Below are 25515 nucleotides of genomic sequence, written 5' to 3'. Positions count from 1 at the left end.
CTGGGATGGGTTCCTCGCATGCTTACATCACGCAGATCAGAGATTAACGCACACTTACACACCCATAGACACATGCGTGTGCACACAGGCACACACGCACACCTGATGGAGTGACAGGGCTGCCATGGGGTCTCCAGGCTCAGTCTCTTAGCACTAGCTCTCAGGTAGGCCCCCAAAACCCCTCAACCCTTTGGGTCCTCACATGTCCCCGAGGCCCCCTCATTAGAAACACGTTACCCCGCAGCAGCAGGACGTCTGGAGGTGAGATCAGAGGAAGAACTCCTGCCTTGAGGCCCAAGCTAGAGTCTTAGGAGGGGTATTGGTGGATGTGAGTGGGGTGGGGGTCTCTGAGGTCCCAAGACTGTTTCTTCCTTTGTGAGCAAGGGCCGGACTGACCTCTGGGCCTCTTGCTTCAAGAGCCCTAATCTCTGGAGCTGGAAAAAGTTTAAAAATATCCTCATGTTTACATTCTTTCCAAGCCCGCCTCCCAATCCTCAGCGCTGGGTCCCTTTGAACTGGCCCTGTGCCTCTGGAAGGAGTCTGGGAGAGGGAGACCATGAGCTCCCCACCAGGGGAGCCTCCAGACCAGTCTGAACCCCATGAGAACCCTCAGCGTCACCCAGAGAGAGCCTTGGAGCTGGCAAGGAGCCAAGGCTGGAGGCAGATGTCTTGTCCAGGGCCGTGTGAGAGCTGGAGTTGGGGCCCCTCTCCACACTCCGCCCTGCAAAGGCCTGGGCCCACGGGGCCCATGGGGAGTGTGTGAGAGCCTGTGGCTATAGGCATCTGAGGTAAGTCCTCCCCACAGTCCATGGACCAGGGAAAGCCATGTTGACTGAGCTCCTGCTGTGTGCCCGGCATTGTGCTACACACTTTTGGGGGATTATCTCGCGTAGTCCTCTCAACAACTCCATCTGAGCCGGGCCCATTTTATCAACAAGTAAACCGAGGCTCAGAGAGGTAAAGAGACTCACCTGGGAACACACAGCAAGGATGAGGCAGAGCATGAATCACGTGTTCTTCTGCCCACACCGAGCCACCAGTTATCCCCCACTTTGCCCTCGCAGGGTCCAGGCCCCGCCGCCTGCAGAGTGAGGCCCGCCTCACTAGCGCGAATCTGAACAAGCACTTGCTGACCTACCGCCAAGCCCACAAACAAGCACCAGCTTCTTGTTTCTCTCCCTCTGAGACCCAGGAGAAGCCACGCCCCTCTATGACCCTCACTTTCCTCTATAGAAGGGGCTGAGGATTGCAGAAGAGGCTTATGTCCACAAATGCTCAGGAAAACTGGGGATTATGGACCCTGTTGTCAGCCCCACAAGCAGAAAGTATTTTGAGGTCTGGAGGCTTAAGAAAGGAACCCTCAAATTGGGACAGATGCCTTAATATGCCCTGGTATCCTGTCATCCTTCCTTTCCTTTGCTGGGGTTCCACCTACCTGCTTACCAATCCATACATCCATCCACTTACCCCCCCCCAACCTATCCATCCATCTACCCATCTACCCATCCATCATCCACCAACCCACCCATCCATCCATGCATCCACTCACCCACCTATCAGCCTATCTATCTATCTAGAACAAGGACCCAGAAAGCAGGTGATTCCAGGGTTCCAGCTCAGGTGCTGCATCCCACTGGCTGGATGAACTTGGGAAGGTCTCCCCACCTCTTTGTGATTCACTTTTCCAACTTGATTAGAAGTTGCTGGCCTGGGTGATCTCTAAGGCCGTTCTGGGGGATCTTGTGGGAGCAGAGCCCAGCTGAAGGCTGTGGACACTGCTGGAGAGGTAAGATAAACCTTGACCAGACAGTCTCACCTTGTGCCCCGCTTCTAAGACTCCCAGCTGCAGCCCTTAATCTCCCTGACCTTCAAGATCCTTCACTGGAAAATGGGGCCAATAAGCCTGCCCTCGTAGGTTGACGGAAAGATTAGATGAGATCTGCTTTCGAAGAACTTTGCACCCTGAAGACTTCTGAGTGGGTACAGGCCAAGCAGAGGATCCTAGGAGAGGGGCAGGAAGCTCTGCTTGGACCACAGTAGTCAGCAGAGCCTCCCGTGGCGGATGGGGGTGTGGGTGGGGAGAGGGGACCTGGGCCCAGAGCGGCTGGGATCAGCCTCAGGGTCTCTCCCTGGGCTGGGGATCCAGGCTGAGTTTCCCACGCTCCCCCAGGCCAGCCAGGATGCCTGCCCCATCTCTCTTGGCTGGGTTTGGCCTCCATCCCACAGAATCTGCCAGGAGTGAAGAGATTATCTCCTAAAAATAGGGCCTGGGCCCCAGTGAGGTTGTTTTTTTCCCTTCCCCGTGATTTACCATCATCTGCTCAGGGTGCCTGGGACAACAAGTCCCACCCCGGCTCCCCAGAGACCGTTGGGATGAAGGCATGGGGGATCAGCATGTGTCTGGGGTCAGTCAAGGGTCAGGGATTAGAGGTCAGTCTGGAGATGTGGTCAGGGCTTAGCACCAGGGCCATGGCTTAATCTTCGGCCAGGGGAAGGGGTTCACCTGGGGCAGGGGCAGGGTGAGCCACGAGGGTTCCTATTCCACCCCAGTGGTGTCCATCTGAATAATTCCCCCTTCTCTTTTTGCAGACTCCCCATGCACTCACCAGCCTGTGTGTAAAACCCAGAGGTGCCTTGGGGCCAGCATGGGGACAGAGAGACCGATTCCCAGCCTCACCTCTCCTGTTCCAGCCCCATGGGGCCCTGACGATTCCTACCCAGGCCCTCACGATTCCTACCCAGACCCCTCCTGAGACTGAGGGACCTCTGCCCACCCCTGTGTGCAGGTGACCCATATACAGGGACACGAGTATGCTCACACATGAGTACAGGACATGGACTCACAAGGTGCACCCCCCAGAGCAAAGATGATATCCAGGCAAACACAGAAATGACACTCTCAGGGACACCCTCCTCAACCATCACCTGGACAGTTAACCCATGCAGGGCCTGCAGCCAGTGGTCTCCAAATGCCCACAGAAATGACCCACCTTGCTCTAGCCTCAAGATCTCACCAAGAGCCCATATGATGCCCCTGTGTCTTTCCCCGCAGGGGACCCCAGGCTCATCCCTCAAGCCCCCACACCCTTTCTGTGCAGCAGGAGATGCGGAAGAGACGAAAGGGCAGGTAGACATGAATACTGCACACACGCACATGGACACCTGGACATGGGCCCACAGTCCTTTAGGACCCATGCCCAGTTCTCCGAGGCTTTATTATTGGACAAACATGAGCCATTTGAAGTGCTCCCATGGGCAGCCCATTTAGTCAGTGTGCAGGCTCTGCAGATATGTCTGGTGATGTTGCCTCCACCCTAGGGCAGGTGAAGGGGCTTCTGCCCTGTCCTGGCCCTCGTGGATCTGGAGTGCTGGGCCATCTCCCAGTGGATTCAGATGGAGCCAGAGGCCAAGTTCCCAGGAGGGGCTGCCTGGACCATTTAAACCGCCGCCTTCAGGGGCACACTGTCTACTGGCTGATCTAGGTCCTTCTTCCTCGCCAGGGTCAAGTGGGTGAAGATGAGGATGAGGAAGATGCCTGAGGGGCCGGAGAGGGATAGATCAGCCCTCCGAAAGGGCCATAGGACTTGTCTATCACTAGGGACTCCTTGCTATTGGTATTGATTTAATAAGGAAGCAAAGTTTCCTAGACAGCATCCCCAAGGCTGGGCTGGGTATGACTCTGTGGTTCTGGTGCCTGAAGGAGCCTGACTGCTTGGCCTGCTCAGCCCTCACCAGGCCCAGAACACCCCAGCCTCCAAGGTCCCTTTCTCTGGGGAACAGTTTGGGTGGGGATCATCTGGGAGCCAGTGAGTTGTTCCCATGGACCTCTGAGAGAAAGGCACACTGTAGCAATGTGCTAGAACCAGCAAAGAAAACCAGCCAGAAAAAAATTTAGGGGGCTAAAGAAACAAAGGGGATAGAGAGGGGAGGCTTGGACTGAAAGAATTAGGCTGGAAAGAGCTGGGCTCTGCCACACCTGGCTGTGTAACCTCAGACAAATCACTTAACCTCTCTGAGCATCAGTGACCTCATCTGGAAAATGGGGAAATGCCAGCACCACAGGGTTGTAGGGAGGATTCAACGCAATAATCCTATGCTTGGCATAAGGCCTGATACGCAGTTAATGCGTAGCAGTAACAGTAAATGCTGTTATCAATGAGGATGATCTTGACTATGATAACAGGAGGCAACAGCATAATGACTAGAAGAGTTGGGGGGCTCCTTCTCCATCCCTGTGGGGACACCATGGGACGGGGCACTGTTTATCCGGAGGCTGTGGCTCCAGCCACCATTGCCCTCCCCCACACAGGAGCCCAACCTCCGTTACCTATTGCTATCAGGGTGCCCACGAGGATGCCCACCGCTGACAACTTCGTGGGCATGCCCTTCATGCGGCCCACCTTGCGCATGCACTGCCCCTCCACATTGCAGCGACACACGATCACTGGGGAGAGGCAGGGGAGGAAGGTAAGAGCAGTGGGGGCGGGCTCCCCAGCTCCTCAGAGCCCTCAGCCCAGCCCAGCTGGCCAGTATGTGGGGTTTGGTGCACATGCTGTGTTCGTGGGTGTGGCAGGGGGATGCAAGCTCCTCTGTGCACGTGCCTGCGTGCACCGCAGTCTGTGCGCCCAGCCACACATATGCAGGTGTGCACAGGCATATGCTGTCCTTATGAGCCCGTAGACGTGTCGCCCAGCTCCTCCCCCTGCATTCCAGGGGTTCCCTCAGGAACTACAGGCCCCTGACCTTGGCTGCACCCCAGTCCAGCCTCACCTCGGACCTGGATCTGCCACACCAGGTCATGGTGGCTGACAACTATGGGGACTACGTGTTCGCGTGGCTCCACCCAGTGCAGGCCCAGGGTGAGGTAGGCGTGGGACCCTGTGGGGACCATAAGCAGCGATCAGAGTCACTAGCCCGCTCCCCGAGGCCCAGCCCCACGGCATCTCACTTCCAAGCGCCACCCACTCCCCACCTTGGCCACAGCCTCCCTGCTTCCCCCACTACACACCATTGAGAGCCCGGAGGCGCCAATCCCGCTGCGCCGTGGGGTTGGGACCAAGGGCAAAGCTGTAGGGACCGTGTCCGCCGGCCAGGTCAGGGTCCCCTCTGGGTCCACCGACAACCACGCCACGGTCCTGGCGGGGTGTGCAGAGGTGTCGGGAGGGCACAGGAGCCAGAGTCGGGGTTGGGGCAGAAGGGACCTTCAGGAAGTGGATCACGAGGTTCGCAGAGGTGCTCAGCGTTGGCTCATCTGTAGAGGAGGTAGTGCTGAGCTGGCCTGGGCCCATCTGGGGGTGGGGTGAATTCAGAGTCCCTGGCCTGGTCCCCTTCCCCACAGCCCATCAGTCTCACCCTGTGAGTCCCCTTCCATGCCCCTTCCCTCCCCTCGACCCCCTCCTCTCCATCCCCTCTCTCTTCCTCACAATGCACTTCACCCCCTTCACTATCCAAACAGCTGCCAGGCCTTTCTGTGCCGTTCTGGATGCCAAGCTGGTTCTCACTGTCCCCCCACCCCACCCTGGCCCCTGGTGCCAGGGCCCAACAATGTGGAAATGCCCTGACTACAGATGAGCTCACACCTGTCACAGGACAGCCCAGCTCAGAGCTGAAAGCTGCCTTCCTGACGTGCCCGCCCTTGGGCCAGCTCCTCATGCTGTCAAAATGGCATTCAGAGTCCTCCGCACCTGGCCTCAGCTTCCCATCCAGGCTCACTTCCTGGCACGCCTGCCCCAGGAGAGCCACTGGCCCTCCCTCCCCCTGCCCAGGCCCACACCCTCTGCTCCCAGCCTGTGCCTGAAGCTGACACCCTGAGAGGCCCTCCGGGGCTGAGGTTGGGGGGTGGAAGGCGTCTGGAGGGAAGGGTGGTCTGAGAGGGGAGGCAGAGGCCAGGCCTTCTCAGAGAAGGATACTGGCCGCAGCCCCTTGCCCACCCCTCCTGCCTGGAGCAGAGCGGATGCCAGCAAGGGCGCTGGGGAGGAAGCTTGGCCCTGCCTATCTGTCTGTCTGTCTTAGGTTTTCTCACCTTCCCAGAGGCCCCCACCACAGCCTGGCCATACCTGCATCCTGGGCCTCCACGAGCACTGTGTACATGTCCCCAGGCTGGGCGCCCTGCAGGGGCCGGGCTATGTGCACCTCCCCGGAGACCTCCTCGATGCAGAGCCAGCCCTCTGAATCGTTGACCAGGGAGAACCTGAGGGCCAAAGAAGATGGGGCAGGGAGGCAGGGACCACATATGGGGTCTTGCCCAGAGACCTTCTGGGTCATGTGATCTGCCCAAGTTCCACATGCCCTTTGTGACTTGAGGGCAGCAGCAGTGCCCGTGATGTCTCTCCAGCTTAAGGGACTCGATGGGGGGCAGGGCTTAAACCACAGATACTGTGGCTGAGGGAGGGACTCTCAGAGCCTGGGGGGCCTGACTCAATTCCACTATTCCCAGGTCAGCCCACAAAGGGGCCGGATAGAGCCAGAGCCTGGGAACAGCACCCAGTGCTGCAGTCTGGGTGGGCGGCTGGAAGAGGGCCTGGTGCAGGACAGTACGGGGAAGCAACATCTGAGCTCTCAAGGGGTCCAAACACCCCTCTCCGTCCAGCCCTGATCCCTGCCAGGAGTCACAGCCTTCACATTAACCATGGCCTGAGGAACATTGCAGGCTGTAGATAATGTGAGTTCCCTCTGAGGCCCTGGGATCATCCCGAGGAAGCAGGGGTGGTCCAGCCCAGCTAAGGGGCTGGGCTTCTGGCTCACCTGAGGGGACTGCTCATGGGGTCTGAGGGCCGGATGGTCAGCAGGAGGGAGCCAGCGGGGGTGCTGACTGGGACACTGGCCTCGTAGCTCTCCTGGTCCAACTGAGGGGGTGGCACCACCCTTTCCACCAGCACAGTCACGGTGACTGTGGCTCCAGGGCCTGGGTCTGGCCCCACCGGCTCTGCCACGCTCCGCACCACCACCACCAACTTGTGACTTGGAGCTGCCTCATAGCTGAGGTTCTGGAACCAGTGGGGCCCGGGTCACTGTGTGGGCCACGGCTTGGCACCCTCTGCATGAATGTGTGTATGTGTGCGCCAATCCCCCACCCCTAGCCCCTTACCTTGAGGAGTCGCAGCTGGACACGACCAGAGTCTGGCTCCCAATCCAGGCCGAAGGTTCCCTCCACATCCCCTGCCTCAATGGCAAAGTCCATGACGCGGAAGGCAGGCTCAAGGTCAGCGTCAGTGGCCATGAGTGTGGTCACCACAGTCCCAGGCTCTGTGTCCTCAGGGAGGCTTAGGGGCTCAATCTGGAGAGATGGGGAGGGGCCGTGAGCCCCCCCGTTAGCACCTTCTCAAAGTGTCCTCCCCTGTTCCTGCTTACCTGGGAAGTGGTGAACTCAGGGGCATGGTCATTGATGTCCGTGATCGTGACTGCAATCTCACAGGTGCTGCTGAGGCCTGAGGCAGGGGAGGGCATGTTGGGGAGGCCAGGATGGGAACAGAGGGGTCAGGGAACCCTGGTCACCTTCAGGGCACTTACCGCCCTCTGCTCCTCCCAGGTCAGTGACCAGCACCTGAAGCAAGATGTTCTGGCCAGCTTGGAGGGGGGCAGCCCCCAGTGTCACACTGCCCGAGGTGGAGTCCAGCTCGAAAGCTCTCCCCTCTGCCCCCTCCTCGGGCTCAGGGCTCAGCAGCCGATACACAATGTGGGAATTGGGGGAACCGGGGGCATCTGCATCCTCTACCAAAAGCTTAGCCACCTTGGTACCTGCAAAGACAGCACCCACAAGGATGGGACCACAGCCAGGCCTCGAGGCCTTACCTCACCCACTCTTCTTTGTGTGTGTGTGTGTGTGTGTGTGTGTGTGTGTGTGCGTGTGTGTGTGTGTGTGTGTGTGTGTGTGTTGGGGGTGAGACATAGATATAGGGACCTGAGGCTGTTTCCATCCCAGAGGAGAGCAAGATGGGATAGTTCACAAGGACTTCACCCCTCCCCCACCCCCCTGACAAGGCCCATAGCCCACCTGGGGGGCTGAGCTCAGGAATGCTGATTGCGGGGCCTCGTGGGGGGCAGACAGGCATGTTGTCATTCTCATCCATCACCACCACATGCAGCTCCAGAATTTCGGCGTAGTCCTCACCGCGGGTATTCTGAGCCCGCACCCGGAGCAGGTACTATAGTGGGCAGTGGAGGGCTTCAGATGAAGACCAGGGGCAGCTCCAGCCTGGCCTGGGTCTGGGTTCCCTTCTGGTGGCCAGCTCCAGCTCCTCTGCCTCAGTGCCTGTGGGGTATGTGACACCCCCAGAAGCCCACTGGACGGGGACCAAGCACCCCTCAGCCTGTCCTCCTGGCTTCCCCCTCACCTCACCTCAGCCTGGGCTTCTCGGTCCAGCTCCCTGGTCACGTAGAGTTTCCCCTCCTTGTCCACATCAAAGGGTCCAAGGGGCTGGCTCTCCAGGTGATAATGTACATCCCCCCCACTCCAATGTACCTGGGAGGGGGACACAGAATGAAGGCCTCCAGGACGAGGGGCAGGAATAGCCCATGTCAGCCCTTATATTCCAACTGTTCCTGGGTAGGGAGCCTGGGCCCCAACTGTTTTGTGACCCCAGGCAATTTGCTGCCCTCTCTGGAGTCCAGGTAGGGTCCTTTTCTTTTGGGGCACTTGTGACAACTCCACGGTGGCCTTGCCCTGGTCCAAGCCTGGATCTTGCCCAAAGTGCCTGAATGACCAGGTTGTTTTATTCTCTGCCCTCTCAGGCTGGGCCTGACCCCAGGGCATTCCTCGAGGAGCCTGAGACATTCCTGGCCTGGGTGACAATCCCCATGGCAGCAAGGACGTGGCAGCTGTTCTGCTGAGGAAGCCTGGGGTCAGCTCAGGAAGTCAGAGCGCAGAGCCACGCCTGCCAGAGGATAGCAGGTGAGGAGCTAAGGGCCTGGTCCCAGGGCCTTATACGCTCACTCCATCTTGAGAACTGATGGGGACAGTGGAGGGAGGGGCATAGGTAGGGGAGGAACAGGGGTCAAGTTGAGCCCCAGACCCCCCCCCCCCAAATCTCCACGAGACTCAGGCCCAGCTGCACCATCCATGGGGTTATTTCAGCTGCTAACAGCCACTTACTCACCTGGGCAACGTGGTGTGGGTACGGAACTTGGAGATTCTCTGCCAGGTGGACAGGATCTAGGGGCACCCAGGTGTTTTCTACTATGGAGACATCTATGGTGGCTGTGGCCTGGTGGCCCGAGGCCTGGTCACCCATGTCCTTGACCTGTACCAACAGCTGGTATGGCCCCTCCAGAGCCTGATCTAGGCTGGTGCTCCCTAAAAGGGGCAGGGTGGTCAGCTGAGCAGGGGGCCAGGGCATCCTGGTACCAAACACAAAGCCAAGCATATGTCAGGTGTTCAGGATACTCTCTTGGCCAATGGATGAGAGGGACCTTTAGCACCATTGTGAGCATCCAACCAGGACTTGACGGTTTGCAAAATCACTTCCACATCTGTCCACACAATGAATGGTTGATGGACTGGATAGGTGGATGACCAGGATGGGGGGCGGTAAACGGGTGGATAGGTAGATGAGTGAATGACCGGTTGGATAAATGGACAGTTGACTAGGTGGATGGATGGGGGTTTGGGAGGGTAGAAAGCTGGGGATTTGGGCATGTGGATGGATGGTTGGATAGATGGACTGTATGTATGCTTGCGTGGTAGATGGATGAATGGGTGGCTGGCTGAGTGGGTGTGTGATTGGCTTTTCTTTCCTTCCCAAACCTGTGCCTCTGGTCTGAACTCCCAGGTCCAGGTCTCTCCTGCCATCAGTCCCAAGGTCTCCCAGCAGTGTCCTGGGCCACAACCCCTCAGGTCTCTCCTATCCTTGTCTCTTAGGCCCAAGTCTGCAGAATGTAGGGTTGAGGCACTTCCATCCACACCATTCCTTAACTCTCCATGCATGGTCCTGCCTCCCCCCATGTTTTTGCCTTGCTGCTCTCTCCAGCTGGAATACATTTTCCTCCTGCTTTATCTCTCAAGCTTCAACCCATCCTACAGCTCAGATGCAACCTTCCCCAGCTTTCCCCAACCCTCCCCCCTCTTCACACCCAGCTCAGGCTCACCCTCAGGGCTGAGAGCCAGAGCCCCCAGCTGAGGCTCCAGCTGGAACATATCTGTGGAAGGCTGGGATGGGGTCTGGTTCAGGATGTGGAATCGAAGATCCGAGTTGGCTGTGCCTGGAGCATCCCCGTCTGAAGCCTCAAGGAAGAAGAAGGGGACACCTGGTGTGTGTGGAGAGGATTCACCATTAGGGATGAAAGGGTGGGGAGAGTCTGCCAAGCTTCCTTTATCTCTCCCTGGGTCTTCCTTCTGTATTCATCATCATATCAGGATTCTGAAGGTGAGCCATGGCTCTTCACCCCACTTCATAGATGAGCAAACTGAGGCCAAGAGTAGATGGAACTCACCTGTGGACCCTCAGTGTGGTGGGGGTGGGTGCAGGATGGGACAGAAATGGGAGGGGGTGACTTGGACCCTGACTGCCCTGTCCCTATGCCAACTCTATGGCCATCTCTTTACTCTCTGTTCTCCCATCAGTGGCCACCTGACCTTGCTGTGAGCTGGCTGCTTTGGGCACTCACCAGGCCTGGTGCCCTGGCTCAGCTGAACTTTGTAGATGGCCTGGGAGAAATGGGGCACCTGGTCATTCTCATCCTTCACATGCACAAGCACATGCTGCGGGCCCCACAAGACACGTCCATCCTCTGTCTCCAGGGTGACCTGGCAGGGAAGGGTAGTCAGTGTCCCACCTTGCCTTGGTGGCTTTCTCCTACCCTTGGCCCAGTCGTACCTGTAGCTGGTACTCTGCCTGTTCCTCCCGGTCCAGGGCCCTGGTCACCAGCAGGAAGCCAGACTCTGGATCCACAGCAAAGGGGCCCTCAGCTGCCACGCCTGAGTCTCCTGACAGAACAATCTGGCCCTCAGTCTCCTTACGGGGCAGCGGTAGCTGGCGAGGAGAGAACAGAGGTGAAGGGAGTGGGGGCCGGGCCTGGAGGATGCCCCCTCCATCCTATGGCCCCATTTTATATGTGGGGAAACTGAGGCTTAGAGAGGGTTGGCACTTGCCTGAGGTCACAAAGCCAGTAAGGAACAGGGTGGAAGTTCAAAGCCAGAGCTCTTTCCTCTGTGCCTGATGCTCCCTATACTCCGTGCCCTACTTTCTAAAGCTTGAAACCCCCCCTCCATCACTTCATCCTTAAACTTAAAGCTCTACTTTCTTCTGGGATTAAAATCTTATTAGTCATTCACACTATACCACATACTCTCTAGAAAGCAGGGTTGAAAGAAAGCCAGAGCAAGAAAGAGAAAGGAGTGCTGGAGGTAGGGGAAGCAGGACTTGGGGGGAGGGCAGCCCACGCAGCTCTCAGGCTCACCTTGGTCAAGTACAAAGGGAAATTTCCACCGTAGTTTTCCGGGACGTCCACATACACCTCTGCAGGCTGGGCCCCGGGGAAAGCCTGTGGGAGGATTCTCACCACGTCAGCAAGCTGTACCTTCCTGCCGTGGGTGCCGGAACCTGACAGGTAAGGGGAATTCTGCCCCTTCCCTGGGCCTGGCCATACCTTAGCCCATCCACCCCCTGGCCTTTGACCTCCTGACCCCACAACAGGCCTGTAGCCAGCTCTCATCACCATCCCCCAAACACTACCATCCATAGTCAGTGCCACTGTTCCAGGTAGAGTAGGGGGCGAGCGTACCAACCAAAGCCAGGATCTGAGGGTGAGAAGCAGGACCCAACTCACCTGGGGGATGAAGAGGCAAAGCAGACACAGCCGGGCAGGGACCATGGTCAGGATGGGCCTGAGGGACATGGCAGTAAGGATCCAGCCCAGATCGGTGGGCAAGAGGGTTCCTCTCTCTAGAAAGTATTCCTCCCCTCATTCCCCCTCAGCCCCGGGGCCGTGGCTTCCCCAGGCCCCATGGGGTACAACGGTCCCTCCTTGTTCAGCTGGACCAGCAACTCTCAGAGCTGCCCCTCCCCCTCCCACCCACTTGGACACTGCCCCCGCCCTTGTCCCCTGCCGGAGCCCACTGCATACACATAGCCAGAGAGACCTCACGACAGACTGGCCTCCTCTTCCTCCCCTTTGAAGGGCCTGCCGCTCCCCATTGCCTGCAGGGTAGTGTCCAGCTCCTTGGCCAGGCCCATCAAGACCCCCAGGCCCAGCTGCCCTGCATTTCTCCATTCTTGTGCCCACAAGGGTCTCCATGGGAGTTTCACCTCCAGACCTTTGTGTCCTTCCCCCCATGGCCTCCCCAGCTCGTAGATCCCAAAGTGGTCATTTCCCAGAAGCACCCCAAGTCACAAAAGTTTGAAGCTCGAAAGACCCTGACGACTCTGAGGGCCACTTCCTGTGGTCGCCTCACGTTGCAGGCCTGAAGGGCAGAGGCTGACCAAGGTCACAGAAGACTTGACCACAGGAGAACTCCTCCTGGAACAGAGGACTCGTGGTTCAGGGTCTGCAGGACTGTTCTACCGCCCACTGCCGTCCTTCAGCCATGGGGGAGTCCCCGCGGGGCAGGAGCCCTGCCCTCGTCTCAGCATTTTCCAGCACTTAGCGCGGAGCTGGGCACACAGAGCACAGACAGCCACGCCAGCCACTCCCGGGAATTCTTCCCTGGACGACAGGGCAGTGTTTCTCCTCCCCCCCCACCAACACCAGCCTCAGCCCTGGCCACCCTCCACTCCCAGACCCTCACCCGCCGGTGCCTGAGGTTGGCTTCCTTGGTCCAGCCGCCAGGTGAGAGAACTCTTTCTACAGGGAGTGCTGGCCAGGCCGGACCGGGTGGAACAGGGCAGGGCGGACACTTGAGCAGGTAGGCGGGCCAGCCATGCTCGCTCAGGAGTGGAAAACACCACTGGGCCCACAGCAGCAGGCCTGGCCCTGCCCAGCCCCCCAAGTTACTCATTGACTTTGGAAAGCTGGGGGCTGCTCAGCATCCATGACCGCCGGCCCCAGGGGGCGGGGAGATCATCGACCTGGCACTTGTCCCACCCCTACACGGCCCAGTGGATACTTCTCAGCCCTCTGGGTTTGGACACAGCTTTTTTTCCCGTGGCTCCAGAATCGCTCCCACTTCTCCCCCTGTGCACCAGCATCTGCAGCTCTGCCTTGGCCCACTCTGTTCCTTTTGTCTGGAATGCCCTTCCCACCTCTTCTTCATCTGTCTGCTAAGCACTTGCTCTGGCTTCAGTTCTCAGCTCAAATATCCCCCTCTCCCAGGAACTCTTCCCTGGGTTCCCAGGCTTGTTCAGCATTCTCCTGCAGGAATATCTGGCCCCCACCCATGCCCCCATGACAAGTGCTATCTCTATCAACACAGAGAGGACACCAGGTTGTCATTGGCTGTCTCTTCCATCAGACTGGGAGGCCCTCCAGAGCAAGAATCAGGGACCCAGTAATGATCTGGCCCTTGCCCGGCCCTGGCAGCTCCCAACTGGCTTGTGGAACTAAGATAAGGAGCTAGAGGTGGCACGTGCAGGATAGGGGAGTAGTGCATTACCTGAACTGGATACTTAGGGCTCCACACCACCCACCAGCGGGACCAGGGGGTGGGGTGGGGGGACAGCAGCCTGTGAGACCCCCTGAGCCTCCCTAAGTGCTCACACTAGCCCCTGGACACCGACAGGGCTGGGGAAATGTACTGTCTTGTGCCTCTGAGAAGGAGAGAAAAGACTGAGCCAGCTCAGGTGACCTTGAGGGAATTGCAGGGCTGACCAGGGGCCCTGCCCCCAGTGAGGGCAGCCAAGTAGAGTCAGGAGAAGCTTCTGGGCCTGGGAGTCTGGGATGACGGGAGGAGGGTAGGAAAGGTCAGGGACCCTGGTCTCCAGTCTCTCCCATGGTTTCCCCCAAGTCCTTCCCACTGCATATCTGGTTAGATTCTCTCAGGCCGGAAGGCTGGATCAGGACTCCTCAGCTCACCCCAGCTTTGTCTGTCACAACCTGAGTGCCTGCCTCAGTGTCACTTGGGCACCCCAGCCTGGAGCGGCGCAGCATGCAGATATTGAAGGGGTCCCACATGCGTTAAGCTCCTACTATGTGCCTGGCACTGCTCTAAGCACATACCTTCATTATTCCACCCACTCCATTCTGAAGAAGGCATCATCCCCATGTCACACACTGAGGCACAGAGAGGTTGAGTGGCTTGCCGAGTGTCAACAGCCAATCAGTGGCAGAGCTAGGAAGGTCTGTACTCTTTTTCAGGCCTCAGAACCTTCACCTACTCTGAGAAAACCATGCCTGCCACATGCCTCGAAGTATGCTGGGATTGGGAGTGGGGAGCGGCAGCAGCTCTGAGCAGTTAACAGCGCCCTAGGGGGCGTGTGGGTTAGTTAGCACGTGGTTGGTCACGGGGATCTCACACCTGAGGAACAGCCCTCAAACCTCCTTCTGCTATTGGAAAACTGCAATCAGAGTTCTAACCAGGTTTTGAGGGTTCCCAGGAGTCTGTGGAGTGAAACAATTGACTAATGAAGAAATGGATGGTCTCTTCAATAAGTGGTGCTGGGAAAACAGGACAGCTACATGTAAAAGAATGAAATTAGAACACTCCCTAACACCATACACAAAAATAAACTCAAAATGGATTAAAGACCTAAATGTAAGACCGGACACTATAAAACTCTTGGAAGAAAACATAGAACACTCTTTGACATAAATCACAGCAAGATCTTTTTTGACCCACCTCCTAGAGTAATGGAAATAAAAACAAAAATAAACAAATGGGACCTAATGAAACTTAAAAGCTTTTGCAAAGCAAAGGAAACTATAAACGAGACGAAAAGACAACCCTCAGAATGGGAGAAAATATTTGCAAACGAATCAACAAAGGATTACTCTCCAAAATATATAAACAGCTCATACAGCTCAATATTAAAAAAACAAACAACCCAATCAAAAAACGGGCAGAAGACCTAAATAGACATTTGTCCAAAGAAGACATACAGATGGCCAAGAGGCACATGAAAAGCTGCTCAACATCACTAATTATTAGAGAAATGCAAAACTGCAATGAGGTATCACCTCACACCGGCTAGAATGGGCACCATCAGAAAACCTATAAACAGCAAATGCTGGAGAGGGTGTGGAGAAAAGGGAACCCTCTTGCACTGTTGGTGGGAATGTCAATTGATACAGCCACTATGGAGAACAGTATGGAGGTTCCTTAAAAAACTAAAAATAGAATTACCATATGACCCAGCAATCCCACTACTGGGCATATACCCAGAGAAAACCATAATTCAAAAAGACACATGTAGGGCTTCCCTGGTGGCGCAGTGGTTGAGAATCTGCCTGCTAATGCAGGGGACACGGGTTCGAGCCCTGGTCTGGGAAGATCCCACATGCCGCGGAGCAACTGGGCCCGTGAGCCACAGCTACTGAGCCTGCGCATCTGGAGCCTGTGCTCTGCAACAAGAGAGGTCACGATAGTGAGAGGCCCGCACACCGCAATGAAGAGTGGCCCCCGCTTGCCGCAACTAGAGAAAGCCCTCACACAGAAACGAAGACCCACCACAGCCAAAAATAAATAAATTAATCAAAAAACAAAAAGACACATGTACCCCAATGTTCATTGCAGCACTATTTATAATAGCCAGGTCTTGGAAGCAACCTAAATGCCTAACAACAGACGAATGGATAAAGATGTGGTACATATATACAATGGAATATTACTCAGCCATAAAAAGGAACGAAACTGGGTCATTTGTAGAGATGTGGCTGGACCTAGAGACTGTCATACAGAGTGAAGTAAGTCAGAAAGAGAAAAACAAGTTATCATATATTAACGCGTATATGTGGAATCTAGAAAAATGGTACAGATGAACCCGTTTGCAAGGCAGAAATAGAGACCCAGATGTAGAGAACAAACGTATAGACACCAAGGGGGAAAGCAGGGGTGGGGAAGGTGTTGGGATGAATTGGGAGATTGGGATTGACATATATACACTAATATGTATAAAATAGATAACTAATAAGAAACTGCTATATTAAAAAAAAATTTTTTTTAATAAAAAAAGAAATGTATGGACCCTGGCCTGGAACCTTCTCAGAAACTGTCCCCAGCCTTGCCCCAGGCTGCTTCTGGTCTCCCAAGGTAGGCAGACTTGTATACCAGTCCCCACTCAGCCACTTCTGCCCGTGTGGCCTCGGGCAAGTGCTTCTGTCCCCTGTCTGCCGTTGCTGAATGGGGATGCTCCCTCCTGAAATGATGCGGGCAAACTCCTAGCAGGCACCTATGCCCAGAAGGCTCCCCTTCCCAGGAGTGGGTGGTGGGGAGATGCACGCCTCCAGCTGTTAGCGAACGTGCACACATTTATGCGCAAATGCAAGGCCTCTCCTTCCAGGCAAGGAGGGCTCCAGGGACCTGCTCCCACATTAGCCAATGCCAAGCATGGGGTGCTCTGGCCTGGCCACTCACAGTGGGGAGAACAGTGAATCCTCCCTGTCCTCCCCCTCCCACCCCCTTCCCAGTAGCCCAGCCTCAGCTGGGAGGTGGGGAGACATGCGGACTCAAGTCCGCCTGAATGTGCCTTCCTCATCCCAGCCTTAACAAACCAGCTGCCTCCTTCTCCAGCCAGGGGGTCTCAGAAGTCTTCCACAGCCACTCCACCTCAGCAGATTTCCAGCCCCTCAGGAGGGAGCAGGGCAGAGACACCCGCCCAGGAGACAGACCCAGGGTTCTTGTTTGGCCATGACACCTGGGGCAGGACATGGTCCCTTGGGCAGCCTCAATTTCCCTTACATACAGTGGGGTAACTGAGTCTTTGATCAGCTAGGCAATGCCAGGCTCCAGCTCAGAAGAATCTGGATAACAGGCTGGGTGGGATTCATGTCTCTTCCTGCTGCTTGGACTCCCCAACCAGGCCCCCACCCACACCTGCCCCTCTGACCCAGCTGGCTATATCTGGGCCCAAACATTAGAATAGTCAAGGCCACACACTAGGGTGGGGCATCTTCAGGAACCAGCCTTGTAGGTTCCTCAACTTCAGGAACCCTTCCTGCTCCTGCAGCCCCCGAATCAAAGGAAACACAGATTCAACAGCCCTGACCTATCAGGAAATAGTCTTTATTACAAAAATCTGCATGTAAACAAATAGCCACTGCACTGAACAGCCTCCCTCCAGGGCATGCACACCACGCGTGTAGAGAAAGGCAGAGTCCTCTCCCCACTCATAGGCCTGCTCCACAGGCTGGGCTCAGGCTGCTGCTTGGGACGCACATGGGCCTGCACAGGCATCTCTGTGGGCCCAGCCCTTGACGGCCACTGGGAGCCACCTCCCTGGGCAGCACTGTCTCTCTGTCCATGACCATGAGGTGGGGGATACCCAGAGTCTGAGCCAGCCCTGGGGCACCTTGGGCGGTTGGCTGGGCCAGCCCACCAAACTGCCCATCTGTCTGCACAATACAGTGAGTGCCCCAGGGCCTAGAGCACGGAGAGGTCGTGGCAGGACTTGGACTTGGCACGCAAGGCCATCTTGCGGCTGTTTCGAGCGACGATGCGGCCCAGGAAGCGCTTTGCCTTCTTGCCAAGGCTCTCTCGCCGCCGAGAACCCGCTTGCCGACGTGCGTTGGCCTCTTTGCTGTCCCTGCGCAGGCGTATCTGGCGCACGACACCCTCAAACAGCGCCTGGACATTGTGGTGCAGCGCAGCCGACGTCTCAATAAACTTGCAGTCGAAGACGACGGCACAGGCCCGGCCCTCTGGTGTGGGTGGGGACAGGCACACGTCAATAAACAAAGGGTGGGTGGCCCACTCAAAACCCTGGCCACCCCATGGCACCTACCACATTCCTGGGTCTTCCCCAGAAACACAACGACCCCAGCTCCTGTACAGAGGGACCCAGGCATCACTGGGTCACCCAACTGGCAGAGCGTGTCCACGTTTAAGGAGCTCACAAAGGCCCACAAAAGGAGACTCGTTTATTGAAATAATTTGAAGTTTGATATTTAAATGGAAGTGCTGTAGTTGTCAACAAAATGAAAACTTTGTTGAACAGCTTGGTGTTTTATGGCTTGATGTTATATCATGATGAATGATGGGTAGAATAGGGGGGACATCGCCAAGTCACGGCTGGTTCCTCTGCGGGGCTCAGGTCTGGGGGCCACAGAGGATGATGCTGAGCCCAAGAGGGGGCTGCTCCCCAAGGGCAAGACTACGCTGAGACTGGCCCTGGCCTGGAATCCAGGCTCTGAACTCCTGGCCTGATTCCCTGCACTCTCCTCACCCCTCATATGCCAGGCCAGGGACGAAGAGGACAGAAAAGGAGGGCTCTGAGGTGGCCCAGCTCAGCGCCCAGCAGCCTTCACCTCCCCTAGCTCATTTGGTCCTTTCCCCAGCACTCAGGTCTTTGGGAGTCCTGTGGGAGGGCAGAAGCTCTCCCCGCTCTCCCTGAGTTTTCTTCCTAAACATTTTTAGCCACTGATGATCCCCAGGGACTCGAGCTGAGTCAAGACTGAGTGGACCACAGCCCAGCCAGGATCTCCCTCCCTTTCTGACCCACTCCCTGCTCACCATCCAAGGAGACCTCACGAGAGCGCACCAGGTCGCTCTTGTTGCCCACTAGGATGATGGGCACGTCGTCTGTCTGCCGCGCCCTCCGCAGCTGGACCCGAAGCTCTGAGGCCTTCTCAAAGCTGTCCTTGTCTGTCACTGAATACACGATGACGTATGCATCTCCCATGGCCATGCAGTGGCCAGGTAGCCAGCGGCCCCCGTCCTAGGGAACACAGACACATATTTACCCAATAGTCCTCACGCCCCAGCTACAAGGCTGTCACTCCCGGAAGGTCCCTACCCCCAGCTCACCCCTCCCACCCTGCCCTGGTCTCAGCCTGCATCTTACCTGCTCCCAAATGTCATAGACCATGAGCGCTGCCTCTTCTCCATCCACCATGATGGAGCGATCATACGTGTGCCCTAGGCAGGAGACCAGTAGTCGGGTTACCTGCTGGCTGGCAAGAGCCCCCCTCCTCCAATACACCAGGTTTCCTGTTCTGGCCACACCCTTCAACTCCTCCCCAGAGCCCTCCTAACCTTCTCCTCCACTGATGGCTGCTATGTAGCAACAGAAGTGACAGGGCTGAGAAATGGGGGGCTGGAGGGCACGGTGTGCCTGGCCCCCACCTAGGCACCCCTTCGCCAAGCTAGCAATGTCCTGGGTAGCCACTCCTGTGCTCCCTGCCCTCCTGTTGCCTGAGACCCAGGGTGGTTCTGACCACAGTGGCCTGAGTTAGAACAGACATCCCCTGGGGACCTTGGTTACCTAGGACTCCTCTCCTAGAAACTCCCTCTGGCTGGGTTCTTGCCAGTCCTGGCAGGGGGGGATATCCTGCCCCCAGACTACAGAGTAATTAATCGTATGCCCTGGGCCTTCTACTCTAAGCATTTCTTTTCCTACTAAGGGCTGGGGTACCTTCTCCCTTAGTTTCCCCATCTGTGAAAGGGGTAGGTAGAAGCAGATTCTCAAAGTGCCTTCAGAATCCCGTTGTTACCTGCTGCTTTTAATCCTGGTCCCCAGTCCTGTAAATCCCAGTCCTAACCCTGTGCTCGCCCCGCCCTTGCACAGTCCCTCCCAGCCCCTCACCTGCGGCCTCTGCTTCAGGCCCGTCCTCTATACCACCGAAGATGCGCGCCAGAGCACTCTTGCCGACGCCAGGCGCCCCCAGCAGCAGCACCTTGTAAACGCTCTCGTCTGAATCGCTGCCTCCTGAGCTGAGCGAGTCAGAGGAGCCCTCGGGCCAGTCCAGCCTCGGACCCTGGGCCCCCGTCCCGGACTCGGCCGTTGTCAGAGCTCCCGGAGCCAGCGCCGCCTGCAGGTCGCGCTCGTCCACAGGCATGCTTCGGCGGTGCAGCGGGGGCGCCGGGCCCCAGGGTGTGCTGCCCCGACGGCGCTCGCGCTCGCGGCCCCCACCGCGGCTCCCGCCCGCTCCGCTGCCGCCGCCGTTCAGAGTCATCGCGTCGGACGCCGTCTGGGGAACGGGAATCCAGATGGCCGCGTGAGCCGCGGTGGAGATGGAGTGGGAAGCTGGACCCGGGACGCGCCTGCCCGACCACAGGTCAAGAAAGATGCTCGGGGCCCGGGACATGCCACAGAAGGTCCTTGCGCCCTGACTTGTGACCCATCCTCCTGACTCGTTCATCCCAGACGGTGAGACCACCCCCACCCCGCTCTGCCAGGACACTCACCCACTCACACACGGACACGGTCAGGACTAGGTAGGTCCCGGGCTCGCATACAATCCACTCGCAGACGCAGGCTCGGACACTCGACGCTGTCGCAGCCGCTGCCTTCTCGGTCCGCACTGGGTCCGGGCTCCAGAGCCGCCTATTTAAGCCTCTGCCCGCCCCCGCCGCCACCCCCGCGCTCGCCCCGGGCTGCGCTGTCCGGGGGCTGACGTGTCCGTCCCCCTCTCCCGAGGGGGATCCCCCGCCCTCCTCCTAGGACCTCACACCCACCCAGCCCCCGCCTCACCCGCCAGGGCGGGGCAGGGGCAGACTCCGCAGACAACAGCTCGGTCTGAGTGTGTGTGTGTGTGTGTGTGTGTGTGTGTGTGAGTGTGTGTGAGTGAGTGTGGGTGTGTGTGTGTGACGGGGGGGGGCGAGGGCTGGGGAAAAGGCAGAAAGAAAGGGAGCACGTGAATGGTGCGGAGGAGGGCGATGGAGGTGGAGGGTGCCACCACGGGTGGGGGCCAGGGGGAAAGCCCCAGCCAAGTGCGCCAAGTCCCCACTAGGGAAGAATTGAGGTCTGGCCCTTTAAAAGTGATTTCTCCTTTCCCTCTCTCCCAGTCCTGGCCTGTCGCCCCAGCAAGCAGACCACTTACAGGTCGGACAGACTTCACCCTTCGCTGCCCATGACACCCATTCCCCACCCGCTGGTATCTGAGCTAGAATTTAGGGGGCCTAAATCCAGGCTTCTAACCTCAACACCAGGTCCTTCCCGCTCTCATCCCTGCCCTTGGCAGTTGAAGATTCCACCTGATGAGCCTGCCCTTCAGGATGAGGGTTAGTGACACCTGAGCCCCTGGGGGCCCTTGGAGAGCTGTTTGGGGGAGGGGGCAAGGAAGGGGAGGCCCGCTGGCAGTGTGGTGCAGGTAGAGGGGCAGCTTGAACCTTGGGGAGGGAATACAGGCCCAGAGAAGGAAAAGGATGAAGTCAGCACCACCTCCCCCTCAGCACCCTCCAGGCAGCTGCCAATAACTCTGCTAAAAATACCTGGCCCTGGTCATTCTGCTCCTGGCCTGGAGGTTGCCCAAAGTTGGGGAAATCCTGGCAGACAGGTGTCAGATGCCAGCAGGAGCGGATAGGGGTGGGACTAGACCAGGGTCAGGTCCAGCTCCAGCCACTCTAAGAGTCTGCAATGTCTCCTTCCTTCCCTTTAGTCTCAGACTGCGCCTGCAGTTCAGGGCACACACAGGGCCTGGAGGTTCAGACTCCCATTCAGAAGGGGCATAGTTGTAGAGTAGGGATGGGGTCAGCGGGGTGGGGGTGGGTTAGCCACCACTTGGTGCTACCACTGCCCGGAGATCAGCCCCTCCTCAACCCAGGGAGGGCGCTGGGGCACAGAGGGGAGGAGATGTAACGGGGAGGCTTGGGTTCTACTCCTGAATCTGCCTCCAGGCTCCTGGATCTTGCCTCCCTCCCAGCCTCAGGGTGGCCAGCTGTAAATTGCCTTGCTCGTGTTTGGGGTGTGTGGAGACTGGGAACAGGCACGCTGTGAGGTACTTTGTGACAGGGACCCGCTATTAGAGTGACGTATGATTGTGATGAGTGTGGTGGGGGTGGGGGTCACCCATTCAGGGCTCAGGTGACATCACGGATGGATGGATCCTAGTGGGCTGCTGTAGGTTGTCATGGAGACCTGGGTCAGGTCTCTCTGACTGCTGCATCAGTTTCCTTGGCAACATCTGAGAGGGCCTTGGAATGAGGAGGGCCTGGCTAGGTAACTGTTAGAGGGTTCATGCAGGCCCCTCTGGTACTTGAGGTCCTCAAAGTTAGGCAAGGCCTGGACTGAGGGGTGATCTATCTATTTGTGTTCTTCACATGGCCTGGGGGGTCTTGGAGGCCTAGGCAATCCCATGTTGGCTCTAGCTTCCTGGACGAGATCCAGAGGGAAGAGGGAGTCATGGGTTGAGCCTCCTGTCAAAGAACAAAAGTCTTGGGACTTCCCTGGCGGTCCAGTGGTTAAGACCTTGTGCTTCCTGTGCAGGGGGCACGGGTTCGATCCCCGATTGGGGAACTAAGATCCCACATGCCGTGTGGCATGGCCAAAAAATTAAAAAACAACAAAACAAAAGGAACGAAAGTCTTAAGAGCCAGCAAACTACTTCCCATCAGGAACGCTGCTGGGCTGCTTATGGCCCCTCCTAACCACCTTACACATGACCTTGCTGCTGACAAGAGGCCCTGGATGTCCAACAGAGGGTGGGTGTGGGGGGTAGCTGTGGTCCTTCCAAGCAGGGAGCCATGCAAGGAATTAGGGCTGGGTTTCCCCTCTGATAATCTAAGCTCTTGACCTCAGCAATGTTTCCTCATTGCCAAGGGAACTGCATCCACACTGGGCCACTCAGGCCCCAAGCATTCTGCAACAGGCCAGACCCACCACAGGCATCGGTATGGCCAGGGGCCCGGGGAACCGTACCAGGACATGACCTTGAAACACCCCCATTCCCAACTCCTGGTCCTCTCAGTTCTCTGGGCTGAGCTTGGCTGCCCAGAAGGAGCAAACTGAGGCTTGAATACCCCTAGGATAGCCCAGCCTTCAAATCCCAGCTCTGCACCTTACTAGCTGTTTCACCTCTGCCCATTTAGCTTGGCTGAGCCTCAGTTCCTGCTTGTGTAGAACAGGGATAATGTCTTCATGGGGGTTGTTATAAGACATAAATAACACAAAATGCAGAGGTAAGGTGGTTGGCACATGTCTGGCCTATAGTAATATCTCGATATGAACACTTTTATTATCACCCTTAGTTGGACAGGACAGGTTGAGTGGATCCGTGGGCCCTCTCCTGCTTCTTCTTTCCTGCTCCTGCTCCATTCTCTCCAGAATGGTGGGCTGCCCAGGAGAGGGGCAGATGCAGATACCTCTCCCCTCTCCCCCATACCCACCTTTTCTCTGTGGGACCCCATGCCCTTCCCCTTCCCTCGGGTAGCAAAATGCTGCAAAGGCAACTTGGCTGGATTTCAGTGTTCCCAGCCCCCCTTACACCACAGCTCCCACGCCCCAGTTCTTCTGTTCTAAGTCTCAATTCATTCATTCCACTGACCTGTACTAAGTACCTACTACTGTGTGCCAGGCCTTTGTGCTTTGGGAATGATGATGAGCAAAAATGGACATAGCTGGGCCTGTTCGTACATGTCATCTAATCTCTGGGTCAGTCTCACTCAGCTGTGATTTGTTGTTCCCATTTTGTAGACATGGTAACCGAGGCCTGAGAAGTCACAGGCCAGAAACAGCACAGCCAGACACCCCTGGTGGAGGGCTTCAGGGACCTAAAACTTCACCCCACCCCTCCCACCCCCATGTTCTCAGACAGCAGCTGGGATTCCAGAAAGTTCCCCGGGCACTAGCCCAGGATTCACAAATGGTGTCCCTGCAGGCAGCTGTGGGCCACGCACAGATGAGTCAAGACTGACAAGGGGACGATCTGATATGCCAGCTGGATATGAGCAGCTTGATGATCCTCGTCCACCGTGGCCTAGCTGCCAGGAGAGCTAGCTGAATGACTCAGTGACACCTGCCTCCCCCGTGACCTCCCACCCCCAGCTGAACACAGACACCACAGACACCTAGACACATCGGGCTGTCAGTGCAGAAGTACACACTTGGTAAAACCTACAGCTGGGTACTGGTGGTTGGGGAGGCTCCCTGGGGCCTGCGGGGCCCTGGATGGTCTCCTGCCTCTCTGGAGCACTGAGCTTCTTCATCTGTGGAAGTGGGAGGTACTCTGCCTGGAAGATCACCTGAAATGGTCCCAGATCCATTTTCAATCTCCAGAGCAGTCCTAAGCTATTGCGTCTCCCCACACCACACATGAAGAAACTGGGTGACATGGGTCGATGGCTTCACCCCTCTGAGCAGCCAGATCTTGGTCACTAGGTGGCGAAGCTACTCCCGCCTGGAAGTGGGGGTTGGAGGTGGGCGTAGGCCCCTCCAGCCAGGCAACAGCACCCCCTGCCAGCTGAGCAGTACCCGCTGAACAGCTGAGGTTCCTCTACTCCCTAACTGGTGGTCTTGGGGAGTCACTTATTCTAGAAGCTTCTTTCCTCATCTGCAAAACAGAGATGATAAAGAATAGCAACTGCCACACAGGGCTGGCTTGAGGACTGACTGACTAGATAGTATATATAAAACCTTCGGCCAATGCCCACTCTCAGGACAGGTCCAATATTGTCAGAAGCCCCCCAAAAACAGATTTGCCAAGCGGCCAGGTTCCCTGCTGAGGCCTCTGCCCACCAGGTGGGCAAGTCTTCTTAATATCCGCATTTTTCCTCAGAGAAGGAAATGCAGGCAGGGAATTGTGACATTATGACTCCTGACTGGCTGATCCGAGGTCTAAGCCCCACGGTCTATCCTGGTGACCAACTGTGCTGGGCGAGGCAGAGGCCCCAGACCTGAGCACCTGGGGTGACACACATTTCCCAGGCTGCTGGTGGAGACAGTGCTTCAGATGGCTTTCAGCAGAGAAATCTGCTGGCACTGCCCTGACCAGGGGACCAAACTGAGCATCACCAACAAGGGGACAAGCTGGCATCACACAGCTACTGGTGGATGCTAAGGATACATACAACACTCCTGGGCAAGGTTCTCGCTAGTCAACTCAAACCTGAACTCAACCAACTTCTAGTTTATAGGAAACACAGCAGACAAAACAACAAATCAGACTGTGGGACTTCTCCAGGACAACTCACCTGGGCTTTTCAAAATAGTCAGTGTCAAGAAAGATTAAAAGGTAGGGAGGCAGGGAGACAGTTCTAGAAGAGGCTAAAGAGAGATGACAACCAAATGCAATACATGAAACTTGACTGGAGGCTGACTTAAAAAAACAACCATGAATGACATTTTGGGAGAAATTCATACATGCCTGGATATTAGATATTAGTGTCAGAGAATTGTTCATTTAGGGGCCAAATTACAGTACTGTGGTTACAGGCTTATTCTTAGGAGACACAGGATGAAGTACTGAGAAGTGAAGGGTCATGTATCTGCAGCTTACTTTCAAGTCTATTTATATTCTACACACACATAAATAAAACCAAAGCTGCAACATGTTAACAACTGTTAAATCTAGGTGGTGGGTATACAAAAGCGTTCACTACATTATTCTTTCAATTTTTTGGCATACTTGCAACTTTTCCTAATCAAACCATTGGGAGAAATTTAAAAAATGAACCAAACCTCATCGACCCAGCCTGTACAGGCACTCACTACCACCCCTATCCCAAACCCGGAGTGACCCCCACTGAAATGAAAGACTCTCAGGCATGCTGGGAAA

The 25515-nt window shown here is 56.6% G+C and overlaps 2 protein-coding genes across 4 annotated transcripts; both read right to left on the bottom strand.

The window, feature by feature from the left end:
* Nucleotides 1-3138: 3138 nt before the first annotated feature.
* CDH16 (cadherin 16) lies at nt 3139-12946 on the bottom strand. 3 transcript variants are annotated; one of them, XM_082368894.1, is made up of 18 exons: nt 12722-12811; nt 11764-11821; nt 11395-11478; nt 10812-10967; nt 10603-10741; nt 10084-10242; nt 9096-9292; nt 8339-8461; nt 7994-8144; nt 7510-7737; nt 7351-7427; nt 7088-7276; nt 6745-6986; nt 6057-6190; nt 5009-5251; nt 4771-4878; nt 4328-4444; nt 3139-3535 (listed from the first exon to the last, which is right to left on the bottom strand). In XM_082368894.1, exons 2-18 carry the CDS (start codon nt 11806-11808, stop codon nt 3438-3440), a joined length of 2490 nt encoding a protein of 829 aa, XP_082225020.1. In that variant the 5' UTR covers nt 11809-11821; nt 12722-12811; the 3' UTR covers nt 3139-3437. The 3 variants fall into 3 exon arrangements, with proteins under 3 accessions (XP_082225020.1, XP_082225022.1, XP_082225021.1); XM_082368896.1 differs by lacking the exon at nt 11764-11821 and having other exon boundaries at nt 12722-12946; XM_082368895.1 differs by lacking the exon at nt 4771-4878.
* A 4111-nt stretch (nt 12947-17057) lies between these two features.
* Nucleotides 17058-20368, bottom strand: RRAD (RRAD, Ras related glycolysis inhibitor and calcium channel regulator). The gene is made up of 5 exons (XM_082369071.1): nt 20210-20368; nt 19608-19992; nt 18867-18940; nt 18536-18740; nt 17058-17724 (listed from the first exon to the last, which is right to left on the bottom strand). The coding sequence occupies exons 2-5, from the start codon at nt 19975-19977 to the stop codon at nt 17447-17449; spliced, it is 927 nt and encodes a 308-aa protein (XP_082225197.1). The 5' UTR covers nt 19978-19992; nt 20210-20368; the 3' UTR covers nt 17058-17446.
* Nucleotides 20369-25515: the final 5147 nt, after the last annotated feature.

Source organism: Balaenoptera borealis, assembly GCF_965194805.1.
Source record: "Balaenoptera borealis genome assembly, chromosome: 19".
NCBI classification, from domain to species: Eukaryota; Metazoa; Chordata; class Mammalia; order Artiodactyla; family Balaenopteridae; genus Balaenoptera; species Balaenoptera borealis.
This window is presented reverse-complemented; position numbering and strand designations above follow the sequence as displayed.